The 13,394-nt window shown below is 45.5% G+C and overlaps 1 protein-coding gene across 1 annotated transcript in view; it reads right to left on the bottom strand.

The window, feature by feature from the left end:
- Nucleotides 1-12,926, bottom strand: part of KAT6A (lysine acetyltransferase 6A) — a 76,744-nt gene extending 63,818 nt beyond the window's left edge. Inside the window, exons 1-3 of the mRNA XM_045005004.1 lie at nucleotides 12,894-12,926; nucleotides 11,262-11,310; nucleotides 10,377-11,146 (exon numbers count right to left, since the gene is read on the bottom strand). Of these exons, the coding sequence (XP_044860939.1) occupies nucleotides 10,377-10,979 (603 nt within the window). The 5' untranslated portion in view covers nucleotides 10,980-11,146; nucleotides 11,262-11,310; nucleotides 12,894-12,926. The remainder of the gene's footprint in view (nucleotides 1-10,376; nucleotides 11,147-11,261; nucleotides 11,311-12,893) is intronic.
- Between the last annotated feature and the right edge of the window lie 468 nt (nucleotides 12,927-13,394).

Raw genomic sequence — 13,394 nt, 5'->3', positions numbered from 1 at the left:
AGCTGGAACAGAGCAAATCCTAATACTGCTCCAGCTGGGAACCAATGCCAGCACAACTAGACTCTGAGTCTAATTACATCACTCTAGCTGCTGCAGATCCTTTGTGCAGTCTCCAGCAGAAAACCAATTCACAAACAACTTTACTTACTAGCAATGGACTTGTGCCTCAAGACCCAGAATAGGCATTTATTTTAAAAGGTTCTACAGTACAGCAAGGGCAATATTAGTTATCATGTGAATAAAGTCTCCTCTCCCCTCAAGACCATCCACCGTGCATATCTGCCTTTGACAAGTGAATTTTCTTCTTGGATAAATGAAGTTTAGCTTCAACTTTGACAATAATAGTACAGTGGCTTTGAAGTGCAAGTGTGGTCGCGGCGCCAGCGCTGGGAGAGGGCTCTCCCAGCGCTGCAGGTACTCCACCTCCCCGTGGGGATTAGCTTACAGCGCTGGGAGCCACGCTCCTAGCACTGGGGCACTGTTTACACTGGCGCTTTACAACGCTGTAACTTGCTGCGCTCAGGGGGGTGTTTTTTCAAACCCCTGAGCAAGAAAGTTGCAGCGCTGTAAAGCGCCAGTGTAGCCAAGGCCTCTGTGCTGTTTGCGATGGGGCAGGAGAGCCCCACAAGAACAAGACCTTAAGGATGCTGTGTCCATTATATTCTCCAATCAAGTGACAGTCCTATAGTGCAATAAATATAGACAGATACAAATAGCAGCTAGTTTGCACACTAATTTTGCACAGACGTATCAGCTATGTTCCTTATGGCAAACAGATAACTACTGCACTAAAGTAAACACTTCTTCCATGACACTATTCAGTGATAGAAACTCTCCTACTCTTCAGTGCCAGAATTGCTTCTGCATAGTTCTGTGATTATAGGGCGATCTCCTGCAAATATTTAAACACTGTCCTGCAGAACACAGCCCTCTCTACTTTTAACTGACATAATAAAAATTCCAAGGAAAGTAGAAATGGGAATCAATTAACACATGGGGTACAGATCCTTCCAGAATATTTTAAAAAGACTGTCCTACTCTCATTCATGATGGAAATGCCAAGCTTTCTCACTAATATGTTGATAAATTCAAAGTAATACATATTGGGAAACAACCCCAATTACACAAACACAATTATGGGGTCTAAATTAGCTGTTACCACTCAAGAAAGAGATGTTGGAGTCATTGTGAATAAGTCTCTGCAAACATCTGCTCAATGTGCAGTGGCAGTCAAAAAAGCTAACATGATGTTAGGAACCATTAGGAAAGGGGTAGATAATAAGACAGTAAATATCATAATGCCACTATAAAAATCCATGGTATGCTCACACTTTGAATACTGTGTGCAGTTCTCGTCACTCCATCTCAAAAACATATATTAGAAATGGAAGAGATACAGAGAATGGCAACAAAAATGATTAAAGGTATGGAACAGCTTCCATATAACTGGGACTGTTCAGCTTGGAAAACACACAACTAAGGTGGGATATGATAGAGGTCTATAAAATCATGAATGGCGTGGAGAAAGTGAATAAGGAAGTGCTATCTACCCCTTCACATAACACAAGAACCAGAAGTTGCCCAATGCAAACAACATGCAGCAGGTTTAAGACAAACAAAAGGAAGTACCTCTTTACACAACACACAGTCAACCTGTGGAACACATTGCCAGGAGATGTTGTGAAGGCCAGAACTATAACTGGACTCAAAAAAGATTTAGATAAGTTAATGGAGGATAGGTCCATCAATAGCTATTAGTCAAGATGGTCAGGGATGTAACTGCATGCTCTGGGTGCCCCTAAGCCTATGACTGCCAGATGCTGGGACTGGAAGACAGCGGATGAATCACTTGATAATTGTCCTTTTCTGTTCCCTTTGAAGCATCTGGCATTGGCCACTGTTGGAAGACAGGATACTATGCTAGATGGACCATTGGTCTGATCCAGTATGGCCATTATTACATTCTAACTGCTCATAAGAACATAAGGACAGCCATACTGGGTCAGACCTTTCTAACTATAAGACAAAACTTTCTAACTATAAAGACAATTGGACAATACTGTCAGGAATAGTCTAGGTCAGGGGAAGGCAACCTTTCAGAAGCGGTGTGCCGAGTCTTCATTTATTCACTCTAATTTATGGTTTCGGGTGCCGATAATACATTTTAATGTTTTTAGAAGGTCTCTCTCTATAAGTCTATACATTATATAACTAAACTTGTGTTGTATTGTACAATAAACAAGGTTTTTAAAATGTTTAAGAAGCTTCATTTAAAATTAAATTAAAATATTGATCTTACGCTGCCGGCCCGCTGAGCCCACTGCTGGTCTGGGGTTCTGTTCACCTAGGCCGGCAGCGGGCTGAGCGAGGCCTGTGGCCGAGACCCCGGCTGGCAAGGGTCTGTCAGCCAGAACCCAAGACCAGCAGCAGGCTGTGCGGGGCCGGGACCCAGAGGGCTGGGGGCAGAGGCCTGGAGGCTGGGTATGTGGGGGAGTGTAGGTGTCAGGGCAGAGGGGGGCCTGGGTATGGGTGGGGGTGCCGGTGTCAAGGCTAGGGTTGGGAGGGGGATGAAGGAGTCAAGCAGAGGGCTGGGTGTGTATGAGGGAGGTACAGGGCTCAGGGCAGGGGCCTGATGTGTGTGCAGGGCTTAGGGCAGAGAGCGTGGTGTATGTGTGGGGGTCAGGGCTCAGGGGAGAGGGCTGGGTGACTGCCCCCCTAAGAACTCCCAACCCCGCTGCTCCTTGTCCCCTGACTACCCCGTCCTGGGACCCCACCCCCTATCTAAGCCTCCCTGTTCCTTGTCCTCGGACTGGACCCTATCCCCTACCTGTCCCCTGACTGTCCTGACCCTTATCCACACCCCCGTCCCCAGCCAGACCCCCGGGACTCCCATGCCTATCCAACCACTCCCCGCCCCCTGACAGGACCCCCAGAACTCCCAACCCATCCAACCTCCCCGATTCCCTGCCTGCGCCAACCCCTCTCCACACTCCTGCCTCCTGACAGGCCCCCCAGAACTCCCAACTCATACAACCCCAGCAGTTCCTTGTCCCCTGACCACTCCCTCCAGAGACCCCCCACCCTAACTGCCCCCCCCCAGGACCCTCCTTGCTCCCGATCCCCTGACTGCCCTGACCCCTATCCATCCCCTGCCCCCTCACAAACCCCAGGACTCCCATGCCCCATCCAACCTCCCCTGCTCCCTGACTGCCCCCTCCAGAGACCCCCGCCCCTAACCTCTCCTGGGACCCCACCTCCCCATCCAACCCACCCTGCTCCCTGTCCTTTGACTACCCCCACCCCTTATCCAACCCCCCCCAGCCCTGGGCCCTTTACCTTGAGGCTACACACAGAGCCAGACACGCTGCCCTGCCGGAAAGCACAGCCCCAGCCCTCAGAGCACTGCGCGCGGAGGCGGCAGAGCTCCAGTTGAGCAGGGAGCATGTCTGCCTCCCCGGGGAGCTAAACGCTGCCCCGCGGGAGCGCGCAGCCCTGATCCCCCAGAGCGCTGCACGCGGTGGCAGGGCTCCCGGGGAGGGGCCAGCAGCTTGCTGCGCTCGGCCCAGCGCTCCGGCCCCGGAGCGCAGACCCCGCGGCTTGCCGTGCCGGGAGAGTGGGGCCATTTCCCCACCCCATGTGCACCCCATTTGCCCGCCCCGCGGTGGGAGCAGAGGGCAGAGGAGAGCGGGCGAGGCTGGGCAGGATTTTTAATGGCATGCTGGAGTCCGGCCAGGCTCCAGCGTGCCATTAAAAATTGGCACGCGTGCCATAGGTTGCCGACCCCTGGTCTAGGTTTTCTCGGTCCTACAATAACACAAGAGGCTGGACTTGATGACTTCAAGGTCCCTTCCACCCTTACATTTCTATGATTCTGTGATTTCATAGTACAGTTTAATTCCTGAACACAGGCCATCAGGACAGGGGACACACTCTCTCCACTAAGCAATATCATTCATCAGGACAAATTAAAAGTTAACTTTGAAAACATTATTCAGTCAAGTCAAATAGCAATGCCGGTTGAAAATAAGGCAGCCTGAGATTTCTTTATGACTTTTGGAGAATCCTGAATTTTGGGATTCAGGACTTCGGGGTTCTATAGGAACTTTGCCACTAATGTGCAGTGTAATCCTGGGCATCAGTTCACCTGTCTATAAAACAGGGATAACACCTACTGGATCATAAAGAGACTGACAGTAACAGTCCACTGCACCACCTACAATTGTATTGCAACCTTTTGCACTATTAGGGTAGAATATTGTATCTTATTAATGAAAAAAAACTACATTAATGGAATCTTAAAGTTACAGTTAAAATCAGGGTCATACAGCAAAAATAACTGACATGTTGCATGTGAGATGAGTACACTTGATTCCTGTTGCTTGTTAAATATTTCTGTTCTGTTTAGTAAACACAATAAAAATATGCAACATCTGCTATGTGGCCAACTCATAGTTGCTGTAATAAGATTATCTTCTGCATTTGACTTTTTTTAAACTATGCAACCTTAACACGACATTAATAAAGTAATGCAATATACAGTATACTGTTCTCCCCTCATGCTTATTAGCTTCTGACTGCAGTCTTGTGCAGACCAGGTACTGTGTTTGAGCTATAGTTCAATTATTCCCTCTAGCTCAGTAGTTTTCAACCTGTGGCCCACGGACCCCAGTGGTCCACAGACTGTGTCTAAGATTTCCAAAAGGGTCCGCAACGCCATTTGAAATTTTTTAGGGGTCTGCAAATGAAAAAAGGTTGAAAACCAATGCACTAGTTCAACCTCCATCCTTACTCCCAAATCCCTCAATCACACACTAGGCAACTTACAGATCGTAGCAAACAGCCCTCAGAGAGGCCTAGGCTTCACTTTCTGTTAGGCTCAATCATGATAGTATATGTCTGCTGTATGTTTTGAGATCTTGGAACTATGGATGTAGCGTTTTGATCCCACTGTTGCTAGGACAGAGTAGTGCTTATCAGCTGTGACTAGGTAGCTAGTGTGCTGTGAAGGATGCTTATCACACAGATCAGAACAATCTTACTGCTACCTTGTGCTTCCCCCCATATTTGTTGTAACCACCTGTTCTATACTTAAATTGTAAGCTTTTTGGAGAAGGGAACTCATTTGTGTTGTTTTACAGTGCCTAGCACAGTGAGTCTTGGGCCTGCAGGAGCTACCACACTATAAGTAATTAATAATAAGCAGGTCTCCTGTGACAAATGTTATCAGTTGATGAAGGGCCTTTAAACCAGAAACTTGGAGTCAGATGTGCAGATTTAACAGGTTCTTAGAATACAATGCAGTACCTTGGCAAGAAAAATTAGAAATCCATGCTTTTTGATACAAAGTTGCTTATTATGAGATTTTTCAATACCCAGGGAAGACTTTCTTTTGAAATACTGCAATTCCCTCTTCAAACATCCAAAAGCCAGTGCATCTCTAGGAAATTTCCCAGAATTAAACACGGTACATAACACATACTTCATATATGCAAACTTACTGAGATATGAATTACTGTTTACGTTTCACAATTCAATCAAATAAACCAAGAGCTCAAACACAAGTAATCTTATGAGAAATTAACCTTTATTGCTACACAATTGCAAACTTTTGTACCTGAAGTTAAGCAACGGGGAGGTATAGCTCAGTGGTTTGAGCATTGCCCTGCTAAACCCAGGGTTGTGAGAGCTCAGTCCTTGAGGGGGCCATTTAGGGATTGGGGCAAAAATCTGTCTGGGATTGGTCCTGCTTTGAGCAGGGGGTTGGACTAGATGAGGGGTAGGCAACCTATGGCATGCGTCCCGAAGGCGGCACGTGAGCTGATTTTCAGTGGCACTCACACTGCCCGGGTCCTGGCCACTGATCCGGGGGACTCTGCATTTTAGTTTAATTTTAAATGAAGCTTCTTAAACATTTTAAAAACCTTATTTACGTTACATACAACAATAGTTTAATTATATATTATAGACTTATAGAAAGAGACCTTCTAAAAAACATTAAAATGTATTACTGGCATGCAAAACCTTAAATCAGAGTGAATAAATGAAGACTCGGCACACCACTTCTGAAAGGTTGCCGAACCCTGGACTAGATGATCTCTTGAGGTCCCTTCCAACCCTGATATTCTATGATTCTAAATAAAAGTATTACTGCACAGATATGAGGTAAACAAATAGCAGGTAGGACAGAAACTCATAATGTAATAACTAAAACAATCTTAAAACTGCCATGTCAACCAAGCGCCAGTTATCCCAGAATATTTCAGCCTGTTGCTCTCCAAATTCCTTTCTCTGCACTTTACCATACAAGCCTACCCCAACAGAAAATAGGGCCAACAGAAGCTACAGATTAAAACATAGAGAAGTGAAGAACAATAACAGAAAAGACAATTCTTTCCACTTACCAGAGAACAGAAATGAGGGCAAGCACAGCACTTTAGAACTTAAAGGTGTCTATCATTAACTATCATCGTATACAGATAAACAAACCTCAATACTGAAGTCTGCACCGAAAACCCATTTCAAAATCTAGATAACGTTTCTGGGAGACTTCAGACTTTAGCAGTTGGAAGGGTGTTTCTATTGCATTAATCTCTGAAGCCAAAGTTTATGTTTTGGATTTTTCCTTGCCTTGAATGCTGTCATGTGGTATTAAAAGTACACACTGCTAAAATTTGGCATAAAAATTATTTTTTATAAAAAGAGGTTTTCTTTACATGTCAATAGAAACATTTTTAAATAAACATTCCCCTAGAGTGTTTGCCAGCCAAACATAACTGTGCACTTAACATGAGAACCTGAACGTGAAATTGACTAGAAACTAGTTATAGACAATTGATACTTGGTTTTCAGTTTCATTGTTCAAGCTAAGAGAAACTGCACATACTAAATTGCATAAGATGTAAATTAGATTTGTCAAGTGTTCTGTTTCTAACTTAAAGCATTATCAATAGTATAGCAAAGAAGTTAATTGAAAAATTCCTGGGTAAAATTTTCTAAATCAAGTGCCCACACTTGGCTCCTAAATCCACATTTAAGCAACTAAATAAGTATGGCACATTCATCAAAGATGCTGAGTACCTGCAGTGTTTACTGACTTCAGAGGAAGCTCTTATTGCTTAGCATCTCTGGAAGTCAGGCCTGCGTTATTTAGATGACTAAACATTACTTTAGGATCCTAAATTTGAACCATAGGATTCTTAAAGATATGTTTCCAGTTTAAACAGTTATTTAAATACAATGAACGGTTAAGAGAAAGTGGCAGTGGGGGAAACCCAAATTCTCTCTCTTTTATTCATAGTTTTTCTAGACTGACTGAGGTTTATCTGTTGCAAATAAATGTTAGAATTATACAATTATCACTCTTCTAAAAACACAGGTGGGATGAACAGCTCAGGGGATTGATTATAGTATATTGAGCCTTTCACATCTGGATTGCTATTTCAAATCCAGCCCAGAACAGTAGTGGGTGAAAGTTATCACCAACTAATGGCTATTCCACACATGGTCTACAAAGGAAATAAACTGTGTCTCAGGTCATTTCCTACTAGACAGTTCTTCACACTCAAAGGGTATGATTACACTGAAATTAAACACCCACGGCTGGCCCATGTCAGTTGACTCAGGCTCGGGCTATGGAGCCATTTAATTGCAGCGTAGATATTCAGGCTCGGGATGGAACCTGGGCCCTGAGACCATGCTCCCTCGCAGGACCCCTGAGCTCGGGCTCCAGCCCGAGCCCAAACGTCTACACACAAATAAATGGCCCCAGCGTCCAAGTCAGCTGACACGGGTCAGCCGTGGGTTTTTAATTGCGGTGTTGACACACTCAGTTATGGTCTTTGGGTAATTAACTACCTTGTTGATAGTTTCAGCAGCAAATCCATGCCCTGAATTGAGTATGGAGACTGAGCTCTTCTCAATCTGAGTGGTCTCACTATGTCAAAGTTAAAGGCTATAAGGTGAATGCTGCACTACCATTACTCGTACTGTATTTGTTCTGTGGATAAAGGAACTAAAGTCTCCAGTGATGACAATAAACATCATATTAATTAAAACAAAAGGGCAACAGAAACAAAGAATATCTTTCTCAACCTTTAACATTCAAATAAATTTATTTAAGGTTTGCCATGCTGGCATGTATTGTAACTATTACTATACAAGACAAGAAGTTGGATGTCCTGCCTTTGTCACATCACAAGTACATCCCTCCCAGTTACCCAAATGCCTGTGTCTTTAACTATGTCATGACCATGACCTGCAGACCAATTAGAACTGGCAGAACTTTGAAGACATGCTAACAAGACAACACACCCTGACAGGCAGTAATGACCCTAGTGAAGCTAGTTAGAAACTCAGCATGGGTTATGCAGTGTACGCCAAGAGTATTTGAAGAGAAACATTGTGGAGTTCAAGAAGGAGCATGGTTAAAGTCAGCAGGATTAGTCATTATAGTTTTCTTCAGTACATGGCCAGATGAACTTTCTGTCATAGCTCCAATGCAAAGGTTACAGGAGAAATCCCAGATCTGAGCAGTTACAAGGAAGTGCATGTGTTTGTAATTCTAGAGGGGGTTGGACATTTTTAAACATCTTTATTGAACTTTTCATTAACGTTTTACTGGGGGATATACTTGGGGGACAAAAAAAAAAAAAGACACAGGATTTGTGGTATTCCATATTTTCCTTCACTGCATTTAGACAACCTCATTTTAAGACACTGCCATGGAATAATCCCACTGAAGGATAATACTGATGCCACAGTATTAATACACAACCAGCTCCAGAGCGTAGACATTCTCTCTCAGATAGCTGACACTAAGATGTGCTACAGTTTCCCACTGTTACTACTATCGGTTCAGCTGCTACTGGTTTTACTGCTTGTGTATACACAGTTTCCATACTGCTGAAACTATTTTGGTTTAGTAACCGATATTGTTAAAGTAGTACAAAAAATTGTAGACCAGTCTTTACTAGTAGTAAGAACATTAGCTTAGACTAGAGTAGACAGAGCTCCAGGAAGCCACAGGGATTAAGTATACTGTTCTCTAATTCTATTCAGTGCAGGTCAATGTCCCACAGTGCTGAAAGTAACAGTGCTCTGTTTACAATAGTACTCTCACCTGTACAGTCATTGATGGATTTTTACTAGTGGTAGCAGTAGTTGGAAATTTTAGAAAAGAAACTTCCTAATGCCATTAAGGCCTCAAAGCTTGTAAAGATGATAGGAAAGAACCCTGTCTGGAGTGTGAAGCTGATTAGAGAGGCATTGAGATCTCATCAGTAACAAAAGGATGTCAGCAACAAGACCCACCCCCCCCAGTTGAAAATAATTTAGCCAGTAGGGTGGATGGGACAAAGTCACTTTCAGCACTGTTGCAGAAGGCATTAGAGACTTGCAGCACAAAGGGATCCTTTGTTGGCAACTCTTGTCTTTACTTGAAAACAAACTCATTGACATAACATCCCCAGTGGTAAAACAGGGGCAAGAAAGAACTGAACCGGGTGTCAATTTCACACTGCCAACTTGATCTTGAAGTTGGAGAGGTCAAAAATCTTATACAGGGAGAGGGATAGAAAGAAACAGGCCAAAAATATGCACAGAATAGGAGACACTAAAACACAGAAGATAAGTGTTTCATTTTACGAGTCCATACCTGAGTTTCTTTATGATACAATATAAATCATTTGATTTCATTAAGATACATTAAAAGTGTTCATTCCACTATTACTTTCTCTGTCCTCCATCCCTTCCCCGATTTGCTCTATCCATCTGTTGACTTTTCAGAAGCTAAAACTTAATTCTTTGAGGCAAGAATCGTCATTCATTACATGCGTGCGTTGAAAGCACTTAGCACAATAGGGCTCAGATAGCTGATTAGGGCTTCTAGATGCTATCAGAATACAAATAAATAATAAAATAATAGGTCCGAAATAGTGAATTGGGCTGGTAGCTAAATTTAAAAAATAAAATTGATTTTTTTTTCTTTTTTATAATCCATCCAATTTGAATGCATGTGAGGATAATTCCCTGCTTTTCCTATTGATGTAAATGGAGTTAAACATATCAGACAAACATAACCTTGTATTCTGGAGAGTCTCCAACCAACCCTTTGATTCAACACCATGAATATTGGGGAGGGAAGTTTGTCATTTGCAGTTTCCAAGTGGCAGGCACAAATTACCAACCATGAGGTTTTCTCTGCTCATGCTCAGAAACTGGGAAGAAACAGAACTATTCATTTGCTGCAGAGTTCTCAAAGTCTCCTGCCCATTTTCAACTTACCAGTTACATATTAAAGAGAGTGACCTCAAATTTTGAGCCTGTATCACCATGTTTCATCAGCTCCAAGGAAATGTTGGTGTATACTTGGCTCTTACCTTATCCTTTTCATGAGGAAGGAGCGACACTGGAGGCAGACAGGAAAGAGACTCACAACTCTCTTTCCCATCAGCATTGATGGCTGCTTTAGTGTTGAGTTGGTACAAAGGTCCATCTTTAAGGAGTCTGCCATGGCCAACAGCACGCTTGACAGCCAGTCGCAATTGCTGGTGAAAGATGGAAGTGCCACTACCTCCAAACAATGCAGACACATCCTTCTGACCTTTCAAAAAGCGTTCAATATTCTTCAAGGATGAACCACTGGACTCTGCCAAGCCCTCAATTGCCCGTTTGATCAGTTTATTCCAGTCCACGTTTGGTTTACCATCCAATTTTCCATGGTTTCGAGGTTTAGGAAGTGCTATTCTCCCAGGATTATCAGGATCCTTGTAGGAATTGAGACCTTTGTTGGAGACTTTTAATATAGTTCCATCTTTAACACTCAATTCTAGTTGTTCCAGAACAGTTTTACGGTCCAAACCATGGGATGAAGACACTGCATTGCATATCCTCTCCTCTGAAGGGCGTTGTTTTTGCTTCTTCACCTTTTTGATCGCCTCCAAAATCCACTCCGTATACAGCGGGTTAGCGAGTTTTACCATGGTGAAGAATTCTGTATATCCATAGAGTCGTTATCCTTTATCCCGATGCTGAATAAGCTTCACACCATGGGAAAACAGATTTTTGGAGGATGGGAACCAGTTAACCATAGCATACACGTTTTTGGGGCTGAATTACTCTCTGTTTCTCAAACATTAATATTTTTAAACTGAAAGCAGAAAAATGATATATTCTGTTAGGAATTTCTTCATGCTTTCAATAAATCCATCAACAGCTCCAGAGCAAGGTTTTCACAAAGTTGTAAAGAACTCAGCACATCTCACCTCAACTTTGGATTTCCAATCTCACATCAGGAAACCTGGAACATTAAATCTGAAAGAAAATGAGAAAATAGTCACGCCCACAAAGAAAGTCACAAGTGTCCCATTCTAGTTTGTATAGTCACAAATATACAAGAATATTGTAAGTTCTTCTAATCTATCACTGAAGTTTTGAAGCACATTTTGTAACAATGCCGAAGTAACACTTAGGCTATGTCTTCACTTAAAAACAAAGTTTGGATTTTACATCAAGACAGCTAACAATGTAAAATCCTACTGGAGACAAAGCACTGTAGTTTCTGCCTGGATGTAGCTAGTCAACGTAACTCCCAGGTGGGAGATATAGGGTTGACCTCAGTTAGCTACATCAAGGTAAAAACTACCTGGTGCCTTATCTCCATTACAATTTTACATCATGACAGCTATCCTGATGCAATAAACATACCTAATTTTGCTGTGAAGACATAGCCTTAGCTTGAAACTTCAATACAAAGTAACTAAAGGATTCCGACTGCCACAGGCAGATGGTACGTTTTGTCTCTTGCATTGACATTCAAGGAGTTGTAAACAGTTTATTGAAAGCTTCACCATTTTTATAGGAGAGGTTTTATAAGTTCCAAGTTAGTCAACATAATACCTCTAGCTCTTCTGTCCGGTATCCCGCTTTCTAATAACTGTTAGAAAATCTGCCAATAACAAAGGATTTTCAACCATGAAAATTAGATCATCTACACTGTCCCCCACATACAGGTTTAAGTGTAATAACTAGGTAGAAGTTTAGAACTTCTGCTTAAAACAAAATCTACACAGAAGGAAAACAGTATTTAAACAGGGGTTGTATGACCACTATAACAGACATAAGGGTAGGTATGACCACACATACATCTGGCTGCACCTTTCTATTTAAACTGTAACTGACAGGGGATGCCTCTGAGTCACCCCACACCTGGACCCCGGGGGGAAAAGGGACCCTGCAATCTCCCATCAGGACATTCTTAACAGCGAGGCCAGGCTGAGGCTGGTGTCACACTGGGGTGACGGCCCCTCACTCATTCTCCAGCTGCATGACAAGTACCCCTGCACCTGTCACAGCCGCTCCCCACCCGTGCTATAGGACAGCCCACAGCACAGAAGAGCCCGCGGGATGGCGCCCCCGGCCGGACCCCCTGGACCCTGCTCGGGCGCAGGGACTCCGCTCCCGGGGAATCCGGGCACCGGCCCCAGCGGCAGAGGGCACCCCAGGGGGGCACCGCGCTGCCGCTCCCTAGAATAGGCAGCCCAGCCCGGACCGGTGTTCCCGCATCGCCGGGCCCGCCTGAGCCGCGCTACCAGGAGCCGCAGTCGGAGGCCGACTCAGCCCGAGCGCCGCGGCCCGCCCCGCCGGCCTCATCCGCGGCCTCCCGTGGGCGCCGCCGCCTCGGTTGCTGGGCTCGAGCGCGCTGCGGGGGCGCGGGGCGGCCGGGCCCGGGCTTGGCGCAGAGCGGCGGCGGCGGCGGGGCCGGAACAGGCCGCGGGGCCTGGAGCACCCAACGGGCCTCCCGCTCCCTGGGGCGGCAGGGCCCGGCCAGCCGCCTGCCCTCGGCCCCCGCGGCGCCGGGCACCGGAGCCAAGAGCGCCCGAGACGACGCCACTTACCGGGGCCTGCGAGAGACGCAAACCGCGAGCCGGAGGCCGGACGGCGGCGAAGCCCCAAACTGACACGGCGGCCATCTTGGGTCCGGAGCGCTGCGGCGGGGGGAGGGGGCGATGGAGGGGAATAGCCTGCGGCGGGAGGGGGGTTCGCCGAGAGAATAGCCCGGCTACGAGGGGTCGGGGCGCCGCCCGGGTGCCGTGCCGAGAGCAGCGCGCCTGAGGGGACCGAGAGGGCCGCCAGAGGAGGGAAGGAGTTGGGGGAGTGGTCGGGGGGGGGGGGGTAGAGGGATTTGGGGGGGGCACAGGGGTTTGGGGAGAAGGGTCTAGGGGAGGATAGAGGGGGATGGGGAGGGGCGGGGGTGTTTGGAGGGACTTTGGGGAGGGGGTTATTTATGGGGGATAGAAGGGTTGGGGAGGGGGTTATTTATGGGGGATAGAAGGGTTGGGGAGGGGGTTATTTATGGGGGAATGGAGGAGGTTGGGGAGAGGGTTGTGGGAGGGATG

Source organism: Mauremys mutica, chromosome 2 (assembly GCF_020497125.1).
Source record: "Mauremys mutica isolate MM-2020 ecotype Southern chromosome 2, ASM2049712v1, whole genome shotgun sequence".
NCBI lineage: Eukaryota > Metazoa > Chordata > Testudines > Geoemydidae > Mauremys > Mauremys mutica.
Note: the sequence above shows the minus strand (reverse complement) of the source record. Positions and strands in the feature narration are given on the sequence as shown.